The sequence below is a fragment of the Ipomoea nil genome, unplaced genomic scaffold, assembly GCF_001879475.1.
Source record: "Ipomoea nil cultivar Tokyo-kokei standard unplaced genomic scaffold, Asagao_1.1 scaffold1043, whole genome shotgun sequence".
In the NCBI taxonomy this organism is placed as follows: domain Eukaryota; kingdom Viridiplantae; phylum Streptophyta; class Magnoliopsida; order Solanales; family Convolvulaceae; genus Ipomoea; species Ipomoea nil.
This window is the reverse complement of record NW_017617471.1, coordinates 9,502,451-9,527,615: the sequence shown is the minus strand read 5'-3', so window position 1 is coordinate 9,527,615 and position 25,165 is coordinate 9,502,451. Positions and strand designations below refer to the sequence as shown.

General features: G+C 33.6%; 2 protein-coding genes and 1 long non-coding RNA gene across 3 annotated transcripts in view; 2 read left to right on the top strand and 1 right to left on the bottom strand.

Moving 5' to 3' along the window:
• The window catches only part of LOC109181374, a 289,298-nt gene that overhangs the window by 165,189 nt on the left and 98,944 nt on the right, over positions 1–25,165 (top strand). The gene's annotated exons all lie outside the window — the stretch shown is intronic.
• LOC109181385 overlaps positions 1–25,165 on the bottom strand; it is a 90,541-nt gene that overhangs the window by 46,921 nt on the left and 18,455 nt on the right. Inside the window, exon 2 of the long non-coding RNA XR_002054186.1 lies at positions 16,604–16,607. This is a non-coding gene — a long non-coding RNA (uncharacterized LOC109181385). The remainder of the gene's footprint in view (positions 1–16,603; positions 16,608–25,165) is intronic.
• The window catches only part of LOC109181377 (putative late blight resistance protein homolog R1B-14), a 31,536-nt gene continuing 17,963 nt past the window's right edge, over positions 11,593–25,165 (top strand). Inside the window, exons 1-2 of the mRNA XM_019331127.1 lie at positions 11,593–12,140; positions 20,052–22,281. Of these exons, the coding sequence (XP_019186672.1) occupies positions 20,383–22,281 (1,899 nt within the window). The 5' untranslated portion in view covers positions 11,593–12,140; positions 20,052–20,382. The remainder of the gene's footprint in view (positions 12,141–20,051; positions 22,282–25,165) is intronic.

Here is a 25,165-nt window from a genome sequence, read left to right as displayed (position 1 = left end):
GATCAGATTTTAATTTTTCGTTGAGATTTCTTAATTTATCCTTAATGAATATGATTATCCGTTAATTTTTCCGTTAAATATTATCTTTTCCGTTAGTTTCTGTTAGTTCACCGTTAACTTACTCATTGATTTTAATAAGAAAGGTCTCAGGTTCGAACCCCATCTCAATCAAATTAAAGTTGGCATAATTAGTACTCTATTTTACTCTTATTAAATTACTTAATAATTTAGTAGCTACAACAAAAAATAATACATATGCATTTCTTTAATTTAGAATTATGTGTGTACAATGTCTTTATTCAAAAAAAATAAATATTCATTATCAACAAATTAAATAAGAGAAATAATTCCATTTGTTATATTGTCTTTATTTTTTCCAATGTAAAAATTCTTTACATTCAAATTAATCAATTAATTATATTCACTACATTGTCTATTATCATTTTTGTGCACTATTTTTTAATTAAATATCAAGTTATAATACAAAATAATGCTATATATTTATTTACCAATTATTTTATTAATACCATGAAAAAATTAAAAATTAAAAAAACATAATTAAAAAAATCAGTCATATTAACTACTTGAGGGATTTGTTGGCAAAGAGAGTATTCAAATCACACAACAAATATAATTGAAGTGAGAACTACATCGCAATGTCCTTGTTTGATAATCAGCAGTTAGCGGTTAGCGTTAGCGGATTTGACCAGCGAATTATATCAACGGTTGGTAAAAAGATACTTGAAAAAATTCGCCGTTTAGATTAACATGTAAAATGACCTAAGGTATAATAATAATAATAATAATAATAATAATAATAATAATAATAATAATAATAATAATAATAATAATAATAATAATAATAATAATAATTATTATTATTATTATTATTATTATTATAATTGTTATAAAAAATAAAATAAAAAAGTATAATTAAACCAATCATATTAACTAATTGGGGGATTTATTGACAAAAAGAGTATTCAAATCACACAACAAATTGAAGTGGGAAACTATCTCGCAATGTCTTTGTTTGGCAATCAGCAGTTAGCTCTTCAATATTAGTATATATTTAATATTTAATGCCCTAATTTTTATTTGCTCTCCCTTATTTTCCGTATTTGGTTTCAACCATACCCATAATATTATTGACAATTATAATTAATCTTGACTATATTATCTTGCATTTGTAAACTTAGAATTACCTATTTAAATACGCAAATTCAACATTCAATTGTCTAGGCATGAACAATTCTAATATAATATTGCATTGATATATTTTATAGTATTTATTTAAAAAAAAAAAAATTGGGCATTATCTCAATCGCGCAATGCGCGTAAAAAAACTAGTAGTATGAATAAGGATCAAATAAATCAGTTTACATGGACAGCTCAACTGGTTATAGAGGTGAAAGTGGAAAAAAAAGATCAGGGAGCAACCTCTCAAAATGTTTTACATGTTTTTTTTTTTTTTTTCTTTTGAGGAGATGATATTATTTATTTATTAAAATTAATTTTTAAGAAATATTTATTTTGTCTTCTTCCCTACCAAGATTCTTCTCGCATCCATTATAATCAAAGGATAAAAACCTTCATCATCTGACAAAATAATTGGAAAACAAAACCTCCTCTGTTCAACGAACTGACGAAGTAACTGAAAAACAAAGCACCACGGCACCACCCCAACCTCCCTCCATCTTAGAATAAGAACAATTAATACTTGATAAAAGAACAAATTGAAAATGATATTGTAGAAAATGAATTTGGAACTGTAATTAAGGAAATAATTGAACTTTTTTTTTTGAAGTTCAACCAATGGGTTGTATTTATAGATAAGCTGAAATAGCATCAGGTGGGATAGTATCCTAATATATAGTTGTATCATACTGAAAAGCTGTAGAAGCTAAACTATGTGCTAAATAATTCTGCGATCTAGGAATGAACTTAACATGACAAAAATTAAAAGCAGATAAATAGTTCCTGCATCCGTCAATAGCATAGCCGATGTATGATCGTGATAGCAGTTGTGGGGTGGTCAAATAACTCTGAAGTGTCTGACAATCAGTATAGAGCTCAATATTCTGTTCTCCACGATTGCGTAACCAAGATAGGGCCTCTTTACATGCGTATGCCTCGGCTATTAGTGGGGAAAAATAATGTGGCAATGGTGCACTGTATGCCGAAATAAACTAACCTTCTGCTCCCATTAATACTGCTCCTACAGTAGCCGAATTGTCTACATGATGGTAAACCGCGTCAACGTAACACTTGGCCGACAATTGCATTGGAGCATGATGCACCGTAGAGCGTTGGGCAGTGTGATTTGCCTCTGGTGGTCGGTGCAAGCCTTCGGCGCCATGGGCAGCAAGCGGCAGTGGCCCAGGCCCCAAGTTGGCGTTCGTTGGCGTGGAAACCGCTATCCTCCCCGGCATGTCTCCATGTACTTGCTGCCATGCACCCAAGTCGGCTTGGGCCGTGGCTAATAACCTTCTCGGCCGGGGCAAACACGCATCCCATACCGCACCATTCCGAGCTCTCCATAAGTGATAAATAATTGCAGCTGCATAGGCAATACCATCAGAATCTAGAATATTTAACATTGCACTAAACCATTCATAAAAAATATTTGTCACAATATTCGGGGATGGAAGGTTAGATAGTGCCCAAATGGTCTTTGTATAATCACACAAGACCAATGAATGCATAATATCCTCATTGGCAATTCCACACATGGCACACACCGGATCAACCTCTATCCTTTTTATAAGTAAATTGTTGGTAGTAGGAAGGATATCACTTAAAGCTCTCCATAATAAGGTTTTCCACTTGGGTGGGATCTTTTGCTTCCATAATGTGAGCCACTTAGTAAAACCCATATTTACAATATTTTCATAGTTCCCCGCGATACATCTGTATCCATTTTTAACCGAGTAGCAACATTTGGGGTCCCATGCCAATACCACATATTATCATAATCTGGGGAGACTTGAGTATTTTTATGATCCTAGCCACATCATTGGGTTCAAAGATATCAGTAAGTAAATCATGATCCCATGTTCCTGTTTCCTGATCAATTAAATTGATTACTTTGGCATTAACCAGCTGGGGTGGCATTTCTGTCTGGATCATAGGTCCTCCTCATCTTGCAACCAAGGATGTCCCCACACAGAGGTAGAATTTCCATTTCCAATTGGCCTTCTTACCCCACTACAAATTAAACTCTTCGCAGCCATAATACTTCGCCAATAATGGCTTGGGTTATTTCCAAAAAGGAAATAATTGAACTAGTTGCTAAGGTAAAACACAATAAAAACTGAGTTTGTTACTGATTTAGCTAACACCTAAATAATTTTAAGTAGTTAGCCTTATGGCAATCAATTACGAATTTTAGAATATATAATATATATCAAATTATACCTCTCCAATAGGTTATATTTGGAAGAACATATTTTTAGCTACAAAGAAACTATAGTTTTTGTTTTGTAAAATCTGAAGATCGCGAACTTAAATTAATAACTTATTTTGAGACGTTACCATAAATAGCGCTTCAAAATAAGCTAGTATTTAGTAGTTTTTAAGCTTTCAGCTTTAAGTTAACTTATATGTTACGTATCTCAAATAAAATTAAATTTTAGAAAAATTAGAATATAATTTGACCCAACTCAAATCGAAACTAAGTCATTTTTAGTTAATTTTTTAACAATGCGTTAAAGTTTTTCTATATCATCACTACCTCTCTACCATACCTATGCAGCTGCTGTACTTATATTAGTTAATTTAATTTTATGGTTGGGTGTATGTATTTTGTTGCTTTATTTCTGCAGTAAAGTTTTTCTATATCATCACTCTTCCTTCAATAATGTCTTCTGCACCATCACTCTTCCTTCAATAATGTCTTCTGACAACTGCAATAATTCTTCTGACATCTAAGCTAAAATTTTAAAAGGGGAATTTTATTTGCACCATCTTAATTGCTATTTACATCACCTATTTAATATATATGATAACTTTTAGGTGGTGTAAATAGAAAATTGCTATTTGCACCACCTTCATTAATTTTCGTTAAACAATATTTGTTTTAACAAATATTTATTATAAGTGACACTTTTTCCCCTTAGGTATATGCTTTTAACACTTTTTTCCTCTTAGTTATTCATGTATCCACATTTGTCTCCTAGCTAGTTATATTAAAAGTGACATATTTTCTTACTTTTATGTTTGATAGACATTTTTATCCTTAAAACTAAATATTTCATTTATTTTTTCTTTTCCAACAAATTATTCTTTATATGTACGGATGGTCACGGTTCAGTTCAAACATTTTTTTTTAATTTTATTGTCAGTTTAAAATTTATTTATTTATTATAAATTTTATTTCTTATTTTTAAAAAAATAAATTTAATAATTATTTTATTGTATTTTATTTTTCGGTTCTGAATCGTAAGCAAAGCCAAAGGGAGTTTGTTTTAATTTGCAATCACATGTGTTATATATTACTCATATATTACTCTTTCGAACTCCATTCCAGTTAAAAGGGGGGGGGGGAGGGGGGGGGGAGGGGGGGGGGGGAGTATTGATTTCTTAGGCTTTCGCAGTCATATTGAAGTTGACAATCCATTACGTTCCAACGGCATTTTGGAGTGTGATTTTATATCTAAGATTATATTTGATTTCTCTCTTTTTGAGGAATGCATTGTTAGAAATACACAAAGTAATACATGTAATCTAACCTTATAGCGGAAGCATATGATCAAGCATCTCCAACCATAGTTGGAATCTCGTTGCATTGTTTGAAGAACAGTAAAGAAGTTTCGGATTTTGTCTACCACTTGGTCTCCTGTACAACTAGATGGTGTAGTGTCAAGTCACAGGAGCAGTGGGAGGACCATACACATATATATAACCTACGTGCCATCATTATAGGTTAAGTAACAGAAACCGTTACTTCTGTTTCAAACCACAATATTATGGCCATAAATGGCCTATTAACTTGCACCACTTAATGGTGACATAATGGAAATGTTACATTCTCCCACTTGGTGCATGTATTAACTCAAAGAAGCAAAAACATGAACCATAGAGATAGTTCCTCTTAATCAGAGTAGTATCCACTTATGATTACAATGGAACTTCTTCTCTAAGTACCTTATGTGGTATAAAACTTAATGAATAAACCTTATGTTCATTCTTGATTATAATTAGTTATCAAAAACTAATTATTGCCGCAATGGCTAAATTTGGCCTAATAAACTTGCACAACTTCATTTGTACAATATTAATGGAAAATGTTACAATTTTCCACTTGGTGCAAGTATTGGCACAACCTTTGTTGAAGATCAAAAAACATGAATCATAGTGGTATGTCCTCTAAATTAAAGTGTGAGTAATACCATCTATGCATCACATGCATTTTGATTCCCAACTCAGGTCCTTTATGAATAAACCCTACGTTTATTCTTGGTCCAACCTTAGGGATGTTTCTCAAATAAATATGCGCATAACCATAGGAGAAACCATCCAAATTATTAAATAGAAGTGACAACATAAATGTACGTACAATATAGTCACATAATAAGTTCTACGTACCATGTATGATCCCTAAAATTTTTATAAGCATGTTTTAAGTAGGGATCCGAAACTATTAGCAAAATGCTAATATATTACATGACTAACTCATTATCTTTAATATTATTGCTGACAGCTAAGTTTTCAGAGTTGACACGTCTGCCACTCATACTCTCATTAATCTTAGCCAAAGATAATAATTGAGTAGTCCATATTCCAACGACTTAGATAACAAATTCATGAGTCTAAGCCCACAAACGGAACTTTAAACATACACCTTATAAATGATCTCCAAAACAAAGGAAGGAAGCCCAACTTTCATGTCATAGAGCAATACCGAGGATTTATTAATGTAACTTTATGAAACAACAAAAATATTGTATCATCATAAAAACAAAAAACCCTCAAGATTCATCTATATGAACCAACATCATGAGTCTTTGCATGCTTTATGTCTCTCAACATTGAATCTTGAACCTTTTAAATCTTAATGGCCCAGGATCAATTTGATGAGACGAAAGACTCCAATAAATGCTAAAGAATCTAACTCGTGATAGTTCACCATAAACTTAATGTCATTGTTATAATAAAAACTACTAATGTTGTTACAACATTTTCAGAAATATGTTGCACAACTTGTAGCTAGTTCAACAAATTGAACTATTGATTTTATAATAACAAGGCAAGGTGTCTTATCCTTGAAGTGGAGCAATCTTGAAGTGAGACATCTTTAATGATCTTTCCAAATGATCACTCCCACTGATCAAATGGGACATCTTATTGATCTTTTAAATGATCACTCCCACTAATAAAGTTATTCTTGAGCATAAATGATATACACACTAATGATCCTCAAGTCCAACTAATTTAACAAGGATTATAATTCCCCACCATAGTTGGACATGTTAAATATGTACATGTAACAGACACAATTTCCAACTATTTAAACAAATTAAATTGCTTTAGTTGAAATTTGGCTAGATATGTACAATTCCAATATAAGGATCCAAAAGTATATCAAGTCCAAATTCAAAAGCTTTATTGTGGTTGGGCTGAAAAATCAAGTAAGCCACATACAGTAACAATTTCAAGTTACTAAAGTTTTGGAATTTAACAAAATACATGTATTGCCAATGCAACCCATGTGACATAGAATTATAACTAGCCTTAAAGTTATAAATTCTAAAATTGGTATGATAAAATTTTATCTTGATCATAAATTTAAACAGAAGAATCCAGTGACATAAAACTTGCCTGTAGGCTAAAGATTTATTCAATTAGACTCAACTGAGACTTCATGATAATCAAATAGAAGAATCTAGTGACACAAAACTTGCCTGTGGGCTAAAGTTTTGTTCGATTAGACTCAACTAAAACTTTATGATAAAATTATTATCAAAGGGGATAGAAGAATCTAGTGACATAAAATTTGCCTGTGGGCTGAAGTTTTATTCAATTAGATTCATCTACAACTTTATGATAAAACTATCAAACCATGTTCCTTTTCTTAATCCATGTGGATAAATTAAGAAATATGATTTAATATTTTATCTTGACTATTTACATTAATATAATAAAATTCCTGTGGGTAGATTTTATTATACTTTATGTAATTAGTCACAAAGTGATCAAAATAACTTAATAATTTCAGTTATGAAATTGTATTGATCACTTGATATTTGTACACAAAAAAAATATTAATGTACCAAGCTATTAATCCAAATTTCTTTCATGCATAATAAATACACATAAAAGAAACTAGACTAATACCACAAAATGTACACATAAAAATACTTTTGAATATGTACATATCTCATAACTTTATGATAGAAGACACCAATTTATTTATATTAAAATCATTTGTTAAATAAATTGACCTTCCTATCTATAATGATAAAACTCACCAAAACTATATTCCGATGCATAATTGCCTGTGGGCTAAATTATGATCATAGTTTGGTGATTTTACCCTAATTAATTATATAAACATAACAAAATTGCCTGTGGGCTAAATTTTATTATATTATATAAGTAATCACAATCAATATGTCTATGACTATATGTGATCTCAGAAATTTTAATTAATTAAAGATGATGTGGCTTCCCCTTAATTAATCAAAATTATATGATCACTATACGATAATCTTGAGATTTCAGGCATCAACTTTAAGCCTAAAAACAATTATGCAACAATGTGATAAACAATCCCAAGTATACTCCCAGGAAAATTGGTTGAGATGGAGCCTCATTAAAAATAACCAACTCCTTAGACAGAGTAATGTTTCAAGGGAATAGTAGCACATTGGCCATTTTTCGAGAAACTTTTCCCCGATTCATGTTTTCTCACAATAAAGGCATAATTGACGAGCAATCTTTCCAAATCTTTAATAGTTCACCTATGGAAAGACTTCTAATATCAAGTGAACATTCTAAACCGTCTAAAGATGCTTAAACATAATGCACTACCGTTTATTATTCCACAAACAAGGTTCACCTTAACAAGGAATTATTATAATTCCTAACTTACACGACAGCCCTATGCTGATTTCCAAATTAATGTTTCTCCATAGCCAACCGCAAACGTTCGCTTACGTCTCTTGATCTAGACTATAGTGTATGTAAACATCAAATGTCGACCCTCGCTTCACCTTCTAAAGGAAGACGCCGCAATCTGCTGACTTTGCCTGGCCTCATTACTGAAGTTACTGGCAGCATGTAGCCAAAAGCAGGCCGGTGATGGTCACAACGCCCAACAGCGCTAATGACAACCCTCATCACCCCATCGTCATTGCCAACCACATAAAGGTTTGAGGAAACTCATACGTCAGTCACCATAACGCAGCGCCCCACGGCACTACCTGACGCCATTGTTATCGATGTGCCCTTCTACACCGCATGCCAACGCCCAACGGCTTAAGGCATCACCACTTCCACATCATCTTTAATTATCCACCCATTGGAATGGGCGGCAGCGGGAATGGTGCTCCACCGACAGCAATGGCGGCAACCCCGACCATGCAAAAAAAGAAATTCCGTCAACCAAATCCCGGCAAGTATAAATTCATTTGCATATGAACAATTTTTGAAAACAAAAATTATATATGCAGTTACATACATTTTAGGCAATAAACACTTTTCATAATATATAAATTGTTTATGAGTATATACACAGTGACTTGGAATTGCTAACTCAGATATACAAATGTATATATATACTTGAAAAATGCAACAATTCCATCAACAATATCCGTATAGCATATATATTTTATATAAAATGTATTTTATGCAATTTTGACAAACTAGGTAGAGATTAAACAGGCTCTGATACCAAATGTTAGAAATACACAAAGTAATACATGTAATCTAACCTTATAGCGGAAGCATATGATCAAGCATCTCCAACCATAATTGGAATCTCGTTGCATTGTTTGAAGAACAGTAAAGAACTTTCAGATTTTGTCTACCACTTGGTCTCCTGTACAACTAGATGGTGTAGTGTCAAGTCATAGGAGCAGTGGGAGGACCATACACATATATATAACCTACGTGCCATCATTATAGGTTAAGTAACGGAAACCGTTACTTCCGTTTCAAACCACAACATTATGGCCATAAATGGCCTATTAACTTGCACCACTTAATGGTGACATAATGGAAATGTTACATGCATACCTTCATTAGAGGATATATATATACTAGTAATCTACAATTACTTTGATTTAACACAATTGGTTTTTATATGATTATTATATATAATATGATTAAGCCAACTATCATGTAATGTGATGACATTTCAATTACCATTTCAAATAAATGGTCATAGGCCCGAACCTTGGGAGTGGAGCTTAGATTCTTAGGGTTAAAAATGTTTAAGAAAATATAGAACAAATATAACTAATTGTGAAGGCATAACACAACTTTATTTTCTTATACTTAATTCAGATCCGAAAAAAATGAAATGAAATAAAATAAAATAATTATTGTATATTATTTTAAAAATAAGAAATATAATTTATAATAAATAAATTTTAAATTGGCAATAAAATAAAAAATTGTTCGAACCGAACCATAATCATCCGTACATAAAAACAATAATTTGTTGGAGAAGAACAAATAAATGAAATATTTAGTTTTAAGGGTAAAAATGTTCACCTAACATAAAATGGAGAAAACCTGCCACGTTTAATATAATTGAGGGAGCAAATGTGGATAAACAGATAACTGAGAGGAAAAAAGTGCTATAATCATATAACTCAGAGGGAAAAAGTGTACAATTTTCCCTTAACCGAAAACTTTTAATTCGATTGCTATAGTGTCCGATTTAGTTAGAACCGAACCGGGACCATCCCTACGTATACACAATAATTTGTTAGAGAAGAAAAATAAATAAATTGTTTACTTTAAGGGTAGAAATGTCAATTTAATATATCAGGGGGGAAATCGTCACTTTTAGAATAATTGAGGAGGCTAATATGCTAACATGAATAATTCAGGAGTAAAAAGTACTATAAGTATATAACTTAGGAGGAAAAAGTACCATTTTCTCTTAATTAAAATTTGAATTAAAAAACTATTAATTACCTCATAAATGAGGTTTGACCAAGGTGGTGCAAATAGAAAAATGAACCCCCATTTGACTATTTACACCACTTATGTAATTATTGAAAGTTTTCACCTTTTTACAATTTCAAGATATTTTATACCTACTTTTGACCAAAAGGTGGTGCAAATAGCAACACCCTTTTAAAATTGCCTTAACTAGCACTCAACGCCAAATCAATTATTTGAGTTACTAGCAAATAATATCGTACAAAAAGCTATAAAATGGCAATTTATATCATGGACTAGAGTCCATATAGCATTGTAGACACTGAATCAACACAATGAGGTATAGATTTTATACTTGTAAGGTACATAATTTCATAACACAAGAATCACTTGAATAAAATTATCAAAGTTCATGATACAATTAAACACACACACACACAAACAAAGTAAGCCTAAATTAAGAGAAATTACTATAATCGATGAATAAATGAGATATTAAATCATTTTAGTGGCTAGTTTAAAACTTTGCGAGCTTGCTTGGTGGAAAAGTTTGATCGACCAAAGAAAATAGGGCAACTTTTCTACATGTCGATAATCACTTTTCCGTTAATCTAAAAAATAAATTTGAAAAAAAATAAGTGTTAGTAAACAAGTTTTCTAAACAGAAGATAGAGAATGAAAACGAAAAAATTAGAAAAAAGAAAAAAGAAAACAAAAAATAATTTTCGTTAGTAAACAGTCACAGGCACATGCTTTGCACGAAACGTCATGCCCAAAGATTAATGTTCTAATTTTTAAATAGTAATATATATATATATATATATATATATATATATATATATATATATATATATATATATATATATATATATATATATATATATTGTATACTGTGTACACTGTGTGTATATACTCATTTTTTGGAATATCAAATAATTAAAATGTTGAAATATACAATTTTTACCATTTTCTGGGAAATGAACCAAACACAGAAAGGTAATTTTTCATTTTGTAGCTAAATATCAAAAATTAAAATGTTTTCTGATTAATTTTTCGAAAAATATTTTTCAGAAGTCATTTTCTTACTTTCCAAACGGAGCCTAAATGAGAAAATTACTGTTTTGGTCTCTTAATTATTTTGTAATTGTCAATTTAGTCCAAACTTTTTAATTTGAACGAATTTGATCTTTGAATTATTTTAATTTTGTCAATTAAATCATTTTAGCACTATTTCGTTATTCAATCGACCAACTTTTCTGTGTGGTAAATTATGGATAAGTGCAAGTATAACTACTGACCAAAGACTTAATTAGTACGGAGTGTATAGACATTTCAAAGAGCTTTTATTATGTGTAATCAGAATTCAGTAAAGATGCATGTGATGGAAGACTAATGAGAGGTAGCTATCTAGGCTTCAAGTCTCCAACAGTACAGTACTACAGTGAGTGTACTAGAGCATCAAGATAAATGATGATTTGCAACTCCTCACATATCACTTGCATAATTGCATTTCCTATGTCTTCACTCGATGTGAGAGAGAGAGAGAGCTGAGAGCAATGACGATAGTGGTGGACAAAGTGCTAGAGGATCAGGTAACCCAAGGGGTAAACGCTTTGGTCCAAACTGTAGCATACAATGTGAAGTTGGTTCGTGGCATAGATTCTGAGATTAAGGATCTCACCTCCGACATCCAAACCTTTAGCGCCAGGCTTGTGGAAGCTTCCAAGAACTCATGGGCCAGTGATCACCACGTTCTGAGAGTTGTTGTGCAAAAATTCAGAAACGTTGTGAATGAAGCCCAGGATACGATTGCCGACTACGTTGCACTGAAGGGGAAGCATGTAGACAATGTCTTCTCAAAATGTTTGGATAAGATTCCATTTTGTGGAAAGATCAATGATTTTGCGAGGGAGATCCAGTCCATAAGGGGTAACCTGGCTAAGATTCGGCAAGAGCACGGACAAGAACTTCTAAACCTCATGACGTACAAAATCAATGAACAAAACAAGGGTCTGCCAACTCTCCAGGTATCACAAAAACTATTCCCGAGTTATCATTCTATTTTAAAGAAGAGTTTTTTTTGCACTTTTGGTCCTACAACTATAGAGTCACTACCGCGATTTTTATATCTTACAATCTCAGTCCACGACTATTATTTTTGTTACAAAAATTGTCCTTCCGTCCAATTTTTTGTCAAAATCTCACTGAAAAAAAATAATTCTCCATTTCAAACAAAAGATAAAATAAACATTTACATTATTGACCTTACAATTTCGGACCGCTGTTGACCTCTCATTCTGACCAAAGTGCGAAAAAGTAAAACAAAAATAAAATACTCTATGCTTATAGACACGTAAACGAACAAGAAACACGAATTGTCAAATTTAATCAAATTCGGGGTCCAACTAATTCTGTGAGCTTTTTTTTTTTTTTTTTCTTCTTTCTTCCTTGAAATCTTATTTATCAAAACCAAGTAGTTGAAAATTTTATTTTTCGAAGTAGGATACTTTTTGTCATGTATGTTCCCCTTTCCTGCATGCCTTCTGAGTTGTTGTCGTAATATCGCACTTGTCATGTCATGCATATAAATTTAATTTCTTCCACAAACAATGTTGTTATCCTTTATAAGCGTGGGAAATAAATTTTATATATTTATAACAAATTTTTGACATAAAGTTAAAAAATGATAAATATGTAATTGAAGTCAATGACCTTGTGGGAGGCCATGGATTTTAACTTCGGTAGAGGCGATATTGATTCTTTGTGCTTTAGTAAGTTAAAAAAAAAAAAAAGAGTAATACTGACTCTGTGTGCTTCAGTAAGTTGAAAAAAAAAAGACAAAAAAGATAAATATGTAATTGAATAAAGTTTGTAAATTCACAGTCGTCGAATAAAAGAATCCTACCCAAAATGGAATTTACTTTTGAACTTTTTAATATGGATAGCAATATGTCCCGTTCCCGACGGGGTTCCCTGCCCCAACGGGGATAGGGATTGGAATGTTAAATGGACATATTTACCCTTAAAATAAATATTTCATTTATTTTTCTTCTCCAACAAATTATGATCACAATTTGGTTCAAACCAAAGACACTATAGAAATCAAACCGAAATATTCCAATTACAATTTAGAATCGAAACCCGATATTTAGAGTTTATTAAAATCGCGAACCGGAATAGCCGGTTCATGTTCCGAATTGAAAAAAAAATACATTTATTATTGAACTTAGACTATTTTAAAATAAAGACGGTTCAAAATTACGAACCGAATCCGGAACCGCCAATTCACGGTTCAGGATCCAATTTTTTCGATTCATAATTTTAATAAACTGAAATTCAAATATTGGATTCTGGACCTGAATCATAACCGGAAACTTTTAATTTGATTGCTATAGTGTGTGGTTCAGTTAGAATCGAACCTGGTCATCCCTACGTATATGTAATAATTTGTTGGAGAAGAAAAATAAATAAAATATTTACTTTAAAGGTAGAAATGTCAATTTAATATATTAGGAGAGAAAATCGCCATTTTTAAAATAATTGAAAGGACTAATGTGCTTACATGATAATTCAAGGGGGAAAAGTAATATAAGTATATAACTCAAGAAAAAAAATATCATTTCCCATTTTTAAACTAAACACTAAAAAAGTAATGTCAAATAAAATAAAGAAAAAGTTACCAAGACTATGTGATTTAATGGTAATTGGGTTAGATTTTCATTCAGAAGGTCCTGAGTTCGAGCCTCAAGATATTACATTATAATAGAGTTAGTAACATTCAAAAAAGAAAAAGCTAGCGGCGAACCACCTCGCTAGCTTTTTCTTTATAATACAAAATGTAAGAGATAACTTTACGGCTTTTTCTTTATAATACAAAATGTAAGAGATAACTTTACGGCTTTTTCTTTATAATACAAAATGTAAGAGATAACTTTACTTTATGGATGACCAAAACTTATATGGCATATAACAAAGGTCTTGAATTTAGATGAGTTGACCATTATTTAAAGGATTTTTAGGTGCAAAATAATAAAATCCATGCTCAGCCTGGGATGGCCTCAGGATAGGGATACTTTCTATGGTCTTTGATCATTAATTTTCATGCTCAGCGTGGGATTTCTAGACAATAACGGTTGTGTTATTTATTTTCATTATATTAATTTGTTTAATTTGAATGAAATAATATGTTTTCATCATTTTAATAAAAATTAGTTCCAATCCTGTTGGTGATAATGAACCAAAACCGATTTAATATCGCAAAATAATATTTATATATACACACACAAGTATATAAAATATTATTCCATATATATTCATATATATATATATATATATATATATATATATATATATATATATATATATATATATATCGAATATATATGGAATAATATTTTATATACTTGTGTGTGCACACACACACACAAATATATATAAATCAGATCCCCACGGTTATATATACATATATATCTACGGAAAAGATATACAAATATATATCAACCAAAAGTAGAACGCATAATCCTCATATTATAATTTAGTTGTCCCATTGAACCTAGGTGCCAGCTAGATTGGGTATCCACTATAGAACTTTTAGTCCAAGGGCTTTAGACTCATTCCTCGTTCCTACTTCTCAACAACCATTTTCTTACCCTCGGGTTAGCGAGTTAGTGGCCGCTACGTTATCTTTTGACATCACGTAGTCAATAGAGATAACCCCTGTTGTGAGAAATTGTTTAATGGTATGATGTCTACGACTTATAAGTCTAGACTTACTATTCCACATCTAACTTTGTACTTAACCAATTTTGGCTTGACTATCGCAACGCAGACAAATTGGAGGTACGAGTTTACCTCTAGGAACATTCCGGGAAAATGGCCTACTCGCTCGCGACACAAGTCTAAGGCTCTCAGCTTAGATCCCGTCATGGATCTTAGCTATCACAAATCGTTACGAGAATTTTCATACAACCAACTGCATTGGCCTACGTAAACACGTAGCCTTTAATGGACTTAGCGTCCTTTGATATCTGTGCTATACTTTCCAAATACACCTAGATATCCCACGTAGTGCAGTCCAAAGTCACAAGCATACCTTAAGTATCTAATAACTTCCACTATTGCCTTTTAGTGTGTAACACTAGGGTTACTCGTATGTCTATCGAGTTCGTTAACTGTAAAGGCAAGATCTGGCCTAGTACAACCCATTTGATACAATTAAATCACCAATAATCTGAATGTATTCTCCGTGAGACGTACAATCTTCGTGATTATTGGCTAGTTGTACGTTAGTATTTAATAGTGTCCAAACCAGTTGATTATCATCCTTGCAATGATTCAATCAACTCAGTGAGATTGGCCTAACACGAGACTATACGGTTTTCTCACGATTTAATCTCGAAGATTAAATCTGTCAAACTCACACCTCATGTCAAATCTCCAATTTAACATGTTTCTGGTAGAATTGATCATTACTATCCACGATGAGTTCATCGTGTATAAACAAACAGTGATATCTCTGTCAATCGTACGCAATACGTAGACACACTTTCACTTTCGTTTATACTAAACTCGTTGGTCATCACTGCATGATCAAAACCTCACATGCCAAACACTAAGGCAATTGTTTTGAACAATACAATGATCTCACCAATTACACACTTTCTTTCCCTAGTGCGGAACCACAAAACACTCAGGTTGTTCCATGTTTATTAAGAAAGCAATACATCCATTTCGATGAACTTCCAAGTCTCGCTACACGGCTATGGCGAGTGTCATCCTAATGGATTTATGTCATCACAAGAGAATAGATATCGAAGTAACCGTGACACTTGTGTTGCATGTAATTTACAATTACAAGCATGACCATTTTACTTCAATATAACCAACCGGTTTTATCTTCCAAAGATTTTACAACCCGGAGGAAGAACGACCAGCTCCGAGTATGATTCTGTAAGATAGAATCTACTTCACTTTTAGTAGCCTCTTTCGTGTTGGTCCATCCGTAGAATACTTTTACATACATTCGAGGCTTGTTTTCTAACAACCATGTCAGAAAATCCGGTTCATTTTCGAGTAAACAAGTTAGAATATGTGTATCACATTCTAGTATGTTTGTTAGAAATCTAGACCAAAGGATTGTTCCAATCCTAGATCTCTTGCTACGTCTAGCTTCGAGCTCGGGTTCTCTTTCATACCCTTCAACCATAGCTACGTCGAAAGTTCATTTCAACGTACTAGGTCCGATATTGAACCTTCACAGAAATACATCTTCAAAGAACGATGAATTTCTTGATTCAATTTATTGTGTTCTTATGTACATCTAAACTATAGGACTCGTGTACTAAGAACCCAATATACGCCTTTGGCAAGACACCCCCACATTTCAGGCATTAGTAGGAAAACTTCCTACGTACCTATAATTCGTAAGAATTTCATGCGGGTAACCTTATTTAAAAGGTACTTACTTGTCCAAAGTATTGTCTTACCCCACATACCTTGAGGTAGACCTGAACTTATCAACGTCTTGATATTTATGTTCGATTGAGGTGAATACTATGTCGTACGCTCGAGTACGATACCAAGGCTTGCGTAGAAATCACCAATATGTGTTTCATATTCACTATATCGATCGTTCGTAACCGCATTAATCCGCGATTAATTTGGTTTTCTCTTTTATTCTTATGAAGAAAAAACATGTACTACATGTTAGCACATCTCGTAGGTGCGAATAGATCAGCACTTACGAATCCATTCGGTTTTGACCGAAATGCCACAAACCCGAACTAGTGCTTCCGAAATTGAAGCACGAATCTGTGCTTAGTAATGAAGCACGAAACATGCTACATAAAGCACGAATCATTGCTGCAACTTAAAGCGCTGATTTTAAAGCAATCTTCCATTGCTTTAAATTATAAACACACAACAACCGTTCGTGGCTTAATTTATAATTCCAGTGCTACTTAGCACTATGATTATTAGTTAATTACACAATTAACCAAACCTCCTTTCGTGCTAATCACATAGCACTTTTACAATGCTAAATTTAATTAGCTTTTTGCATAGTGCTAATTCGACATTTTGGACGTCCAGTGCTATTAAGCACTCCAATTAGCACTTCAACAATGCTAAATTTAATTAGCATTTTTTGTTAAGCTCAAGCTTAATTTGACGTCCCAACAATTTGTCTCAAATTATATTTCATAGTAGTATAATTTGGATTTTTGATCAAGTTAATTATAACACAATTAACAAGAACAAGTCAACCAAATTTCTGACTAGTTGAATCAAGCTTATATAATCGTACTCAGAATATTATTTAAAATATTCAACCATTGAGCTGTGACGCTCATGATTATATAGCTATCCCAAATTTTTTTGACAAATTGATCCTACTTTGAAATCTATATCGTTCAACATGAACTAGAACCGAAGTCCTTACGAGATTTCAAACATGTAACACGCTTGTTACATTTCGTTCCGGCAGTTAAGCTATTTTAGCATTTTCCACATAATGCTACGTGATGCACTAGGCATCCATATTGAATCTTTCCATACATTTGACATTATTCTAACAAATAATTCGTATGTACCAAAATTCAACAACTCAATGTAACATTTATATTTTTATTCAAATAAAAATATTACAAGGATATTACAATATTTATTCAAAATAAATAAATAGGAAATTACATTGGAAACCAATTTCTGTATTCCTATCTCGTAGTAATCTTTCAAACCGGTGTGCCTTGTTCCATTTTTTCAACCGTCCACTCCACGATGGGTGGTCCATAGCGCACATCGGGGGTACCTCGGTTATGACCTCACTCGTCCAACCATCCACATGTTTTAAACATAGCGAAATTGTCCTCTACCTTTTCACCAGGATGACGGTTCGCTTCATAGTGGCTGTTCACTTCTTCCTCATAATCATCTTCAGGCCTAAACTTTCGTTTGCCTTTCCTTTGATTATCGTTGAAGACGTTGGTCACACTACAATAGTCCTCAGACCATGTAGTGATCACACCATCATAGGATCCTTCATGGCTTTCAGCCGATCCAGTAGGCAACACAATAGGTACCAATTGTGTGCCATTAGCCACTGGTCTACCGGTTCGTGAACCAACGTTCTCTGAAGCACCATCGTGTGTTTTTGCAACTCCCACGGAAATATCATTTCCAACATTGCTGCTGTCAACCAGCATAAAGGAATGTGCAACATCGTTGCCGTTCCGACCATTTGAATGTGCACCTCCGGCAACATTCACGGATCCAACACTTTTGGAATCCATCGACTTGTTCATTATCAAAATTATAAGGTTTTAAGATTGTTGGTGATAATGAACCAAAATCGATTTAATATCGCAAAATAATATTTATATATACACACACAAGTATATAAAATATTATCTGATATATATATATATATATATATATATATATATATATATATATATATATACACACACACACACACACACACACACACACACACACACACACACACACACACACATATATAAATCAGATCCCCACGGTTATATATACATATATATCTACGGAAAAGATATACAAATATATATCAACCAAAATTGGAACGTATAATCCTTAGATTATAATTCCAATCCACAACTAAATCAAATAGAGAGAAGGTTTTTTGCTTAGAAGCATAATCCAAAACCGAAAGAAGGAAAAGATGGCTCGTGTATGGGTATAGGGTTTTTAGCGCGAGTCAAGAGATCACTCTTTCCTTAAAACCTTATTTGCAACCTCCCAAAAGTGCTAGGAGCATTGCGACCTAGGTTTCCCAGGATAAAACGTGCTACGGTCCGACGTTTGAGCACCCAAACGAACGAACCCGGCAAACTAGAGCAAAGCCTTGAACACATCTAGGCAAAGAAAGGAGTAGAAGCAGAGTTTTGAAGCTGGAAAAACGTGCAAGTGTTATCTCTCTTGTTGTGTTCTTGTTCACAAATTTCTTCTGCTTAACTCCCTTCTTATATAGGGATGAAAGAGTTAATAGAATTCATTATGGCCTTTAAAATTTGCCTTGTAACACCTGGCCACTAAGTGAGATTAAATTCAAAATTGGAATTAATATACAATTAATTCCGTAACGGATGAATAAATGATACCAAAAGGTGGCATAACTTAGCCCGCAAAGCAAGCTTGAATCAAGCCATAGCATTCATTATGGCCTTTAAAATTTGCCTTGTAACACCTGGCCACTAAGTGAGATTAAATTCAAAATTGGAATTAATATACAATTAATTCCGTAACGGATGAATAAATGATTCCAAAAGGTGGCATAACTTAGCCCGCCATTCAAGCCTTTTGTATCTCAGTTTTAGCCTTTTTTTTTTATCTCAATTTGGGATTTGATTTACACCCTCTTTGCTGCAAGAGAAAGCCTCTATGTTATACAATTCAATAAGACTTTAAAGAACTATTGTATAAATAGTGGGAGAAATCCTCTTCCCAAACCAATGTGGGACAAAAGCTCACTTTTGCCCTTCATTTTCCCAACTCAATGGGTCTACTTTGAGAATCAATATCTCATTCACCCATTATCCGTTTTGAGCGTACAATATATCAATCTCTTCGTCTCACTACAAAGAACCCGAATCCACTTTGACCCGACCCAAATCGGAAGTGGACCCCAATGATAATTTTACCACAAAATAGCCACTTAAAATGTCATTTTAATACTATTTTTTCAACAAATCCTTGAATTGATGGATAGGTTAAGATTGAATATTGCATATGTATAGGTTCTAAAGTAAAATTATAACTTGTTCAAATTAGAAGATGGTTTAATTTGAGCATTTTAAGAGTACACAATACTAATAATGATTTGGAATTGAACTTGAATATTTGTATTTATCACCTTAATTAGCACCTGGTTAGAATAGATTTTTAATGATTTTTCTTCAATTATTTAGGTTCGTCCAACAGTAGAGAAAAACATATTTGGATTTGGAAAGGATTTGAAAATCATAAAAGACCGTTTCATAGATGCAAAGGATAATTTTATTATCATCCCAATTGTAGGAATAACTGGATCTGGAAAAACCATATTTGCCTCAATGATTTTCGAAGACCAAAAAGGCATTCCTGAAATTTTCAACAAGTACATTTGGGTTAATGTTTCACAAGGTTTTGATAGAAAACAGAAATTCATTGACATCATCTATCAAATTAGGAGGTGTAGAGAAGACATTAGCATGATGACTGAAGAAGGGTTGGCACGTGAAATATGTGAACTTCTAAAGGATGAAAAGTACTTTGTTGTATTGGATGATGTACAAAAAAAAAGAAGATTGGGATTCTTTTAAAGTTGCATTCCCTGCAAATTTGAAAGGAAGTAGGGTGCTGGTGACCTCTCCATATGGCAATGTAGTTGATTCTAACTGGAAATCTCATAATTTAGGAAAGTTAAGCAATGAGGAAGGTTGGTCGCTATTGGAAGATAGTGCTTTTGGTACACCGAAATGCAATGAGAAATCATTAAAAAATCTGGGGAAAGAAATAGCAAATAAATGCAACGGATTACCACTAGCTCTAGTAGCGGTAGGTGGTTTGCTACGTCAACATAGGAATATTGCTGACTGGCAACGGGTTGCTGAAAATCCATTTTTAGAAATTAATCGAGAAGGCCAAATCTATCGTTACAGAGTAAAAAAAACTTACAATGATTTGCCTGATGAGAAGTTGAAAAATTGTTTTCTATATTTTGGATGTTTTCCCATGGGACATGAGATTGCTGTTTGTAAGTTGATTCATTTGTGGATTGCTGAAGAATTCATTCCAAAAATAGATGAGCAGGGTTATGCTTTAGATGCAGAAGTTGAAGCTCAAAAATATTTGAATGATCTGGTAGATAGAAATCTTGTGATGGTGGTAGAACGAAGAATAAATGGACAAATAAAAACTTGTTGTCTACCCGACACATTGCATGAGTTTTGCAAAAGTGAAGGTGCAAGGATAAATTTGTTTCATGTAATGGATGAGACACAAAGATTAGATGAGAATATTTCTTCAACTCCTCATGAGAATATTTCTTCTCGTCGCCTTTGTTTCCACTCCTATACTAATAACAATTTTGATGTCCTCAAATCCTACAACCAAAAGGGGAGTTTATGTCCATTTGGCAAACATATCCGTTCTTTGTTGTTGTTTCCCTCACAAAACAGTGAGACATTTTATTTTACAAAAGAGGAATTAGCAACCATCCTAAACACCTTTCCGCTTCTTAGGGTGTTGAACATTGAATTCTTCATCAAGTTTAAGTTGCTACCGAATGAGCTTTATAACTTACATCTCCTTAGGTATCTTGCCATCAAAAGCAATTTCGATTCCCTCCCCAAATTATTCAAAAATCTTCGTGCATTGGAGACTTTAGTTATCGAAACCACATCATGGACACTACAAATTGATGAAGGCATATGGAGCATGAAAAAGTTAAAGCATGTACACACCAATACATCTCTGCAATTACCCGTTCCTCCAAAAAGAAGCACAACTAACTCTGGAGGAAACGACATCCGCACACTTTCTACAATATCTCCAACAAGTTGCATAAAAGAGATCTTTCAGAAGACCCCTAACCTCAAAAAATTAGGTGTTCGTGGGGATTTATCAGGATTTCTAAAGGAACCAAGTTGTTCCTCATTCGGAAGTCTAGAATCCCTAGAAAACTTGAAGCTCTACGGCCAATATGATAAAGTGTTAACGTTCCCAAGCGGGATCCTAGATGCACGTAGGCTAAAAAAGTTGAGCTTCTTTGGCACATTGTTTGAGTGGAAAGACATGGAAGTATTGGGGTCGTTGGAGAAGCTTGAGGTGCTGAAGTTGGATGACTATGCATTCAAGGGCGAGAATTGGGAACTAAGCAATCATGTTGTTTTCAAACACCTTCAATATTTGCGCATTGGAAAGACGAACCTAAGAATTTGGAAGTTGGCCACAAAGAATAGCTTCCCAGCTTTACGAAGTCTAATCCTTCGAAATTGTAGCTCTCTACAAAAAATTCCAGAAGCTTTTGCTTATGTTCATACCCTTGAGGTGATGGAATTGTTTCACATGAGTGAAAGTGCTGTTCAGTCTGCAAAAGAGGTCAAAGAAAAGCAGCTCAACAACTGTGGATTCCAGCTCCTCATACCCCCTAAAATGGTAACTAATTATCTATCTTAGCTTCCCCATTTATTGCTTTAGTGAATTAACACTCTTTCATTAAATACTTTAATCTTTCTTTATAAGTTAATTCATGGACATCCAATAACTAGAAAGAAAACTTTAGGAGAGAAAAAAAAAATTATATATATATATATATATATATATATATATATATATATATATATATATATTTTTTTTTTGAATACTACTGATTCTATTATAATATAGTATCTGTTCATAAACATAAAAAGTCAATGCCCTCATCTCTCATTTGAGAAACTACAGCTATGCCGCTCAACCATATATTTTTTATATTAAAATAATAGTCAATATAATAAAATGATTAGGGATAAAATATACTCCAGCTGCCAACTAGTTACTTACCACGAAAACTTGTGTGATTCATGAGACGGGTCGAGTCAAGTTGAAATGTAATACTTATACCAGCAAATATAATACTAAATCACAAATAAAATGTTTATTACTTATATGGAAAAATAAATACAAAAAATGGAGTACTTTTACATTTTGATGTAAAAATAGTACATTTTTCATCAAAAAATTATATTTGTCTTTATAAGTGCAACATTACTTATATAAGGGACAATAATACTTTTGATTAAAAAAGTAATACTTTTACATCAAAATATAAAAAGTATTATATTTGTCCTTAAAAGTATTATGTTTTCCATTATAAGTAACAAACATTTCATTCTTGATTTAGTATTACATTTACTAGTATAAGTATTATATTTGCATATTAACCCGACCCGACCCATCTCACGGATCTTCACACAAATGTGACCCTTGTTATTTTACTGTGTATTTTTTTTTTTTTTTGGTAGCCTCGAGTGTTATTGTATAGTACTGTGTAAGAAATAGTTTATTGTACGTACCATTAATAGATTTTTGTTTGACTAATTAATTTCCCTCAATCTTTAGGGGGTGTTTGGTTGGCATGAATTACGTTGGAATTGAATTGCAATTCAATGAAATGATAAACTACATTGTTTGGTTAGAGGGAATTGCAATTCCATGAAATTGCAATTCCCTAATGGCCCGTTTGGTTCACGGAATAGGCCGGGAATGGCATAGCATTCCCAGTAATAGGCCTATTCCTTTGTTTGGTACCATTTCTATTACCAGGAATAATATTCCTGGTAATAGCCTATTACCTCAAACAAGGTAATAGCTATTACTAGGGGCCCCCCCTGGTATTAGCCTATTACTGAACGCTCAGGAATAGATTTTAGAATATATTTCATTTTTTATCCCTTTCTTTAACCTAATTTTTTTATCATATATATAAATTTATCCTATTTCACCACCACAATCACCGCCGTCGCCGCCGCCGCCACCGCCACCATCACCACAACCGTCGCCGCCGCCCCAACCACCACCGCCGCCCCCACCATCACCATCGCCACCACTGCCACCACCATCGCCGCCACCATCGCCGCCACCGCCACCACCATCGCCGTCACCGCCGCCACCACCGCCATCGCCACCAGAACCACCACCCAGCAGCACCACCGCCGCCGCCACCACCACTACCGCCACAACCGTCGCCGCCCCCACCACCACTGCCACAACTGTCACCGTCAACCGTCGCTGCCCCCACCACCGCCGCCGCCGCCCCCACCACTGCCACCGCCACCACCACCACCATTACCACCCCAGCACCACCACTGCCACCGCCACCACCATCACCACCGCCGCCACCACCATCGCCGCCGCCGCTGGCACCAGAACCACCACCCAGCAGCACCACCGCCACAACTGTCGCCGCCCCCACCACCACTGCCACAACCGTCACCGTTAGCCGTCACCGTCACCACCACCACCACCACCATCGCCCCCACCACTGCCACCGCCACCACCACCACTACCACCCTAGCACCACCACCACCACCTCTACCACCACCATCACCACCGCCACCACCATCGCCACCACCACCACCGCCACCATCACATATTTTTATAAGGGTATTTATGTCTTTTAAAACATATTTCATTTCTATTCCTTAAATCAACCAAACACTGTAATATAATTCCTAAAGTCTATTCATTCTGCGAACCAAACAATAGAATACAATTCCTATTCTATTCCTTGCATATTCCATTCCTTATGGAATAGCATTCCTATTACCCCAAAATTCATTCCGTGAACCAAACGTGCTGTAAATTCATTGAATTGCAATTCATAGGTCCCCCCTATGAATTGCAATTCAATGAATTCATCCAAAGGGAAAGGGAAGGAAAAGACATATTTGTCCTTGAATGTTATTATTAAAATTATTACACAAAGGGTATTTTAGTCTTTATATCACTTTTTCCATTTTCATTATTCCCCTACCAAACAATGTAATTGTAATTCTTACTTTATTCCCACCTTATTCTTTTCCCACCGAATTACAATTTCTTTCCCTCTTAATTCCTTCCTTCCAACCAAACGCCCCATTTAGACACTCGTAATTTCATAGAATCTGCTTAATATTATAGGATGGTTATTTATACTAAATTAATAATTGCTCAATATAATAATTGACTTGCTACAATTAGTCCTATTGTTAGATGTAATATTAAGTTTCCAATTGGTTATCGATCTATTGGAGAAAAAATCTTAGTAGTACTCAAAACAATTAAATCTTTCATTAAATAATCTTTAGTTTGGAAACCAATTAATTAACATTTAGATAAATGTAGAATTTTTTTTAAAGTTATTAATAAGCTATAAACTTTGTTTCGTCAAAATTTACCACTTAAAATAACTTCAATTTGGAAACCAATTAATTAACATTTAGACTTTGTTTGATAGATTTTATTTTAAAGTTTATAATATTTTTTGAAGTTATTAATAAGTTATAAGCTTTGTTTTGTT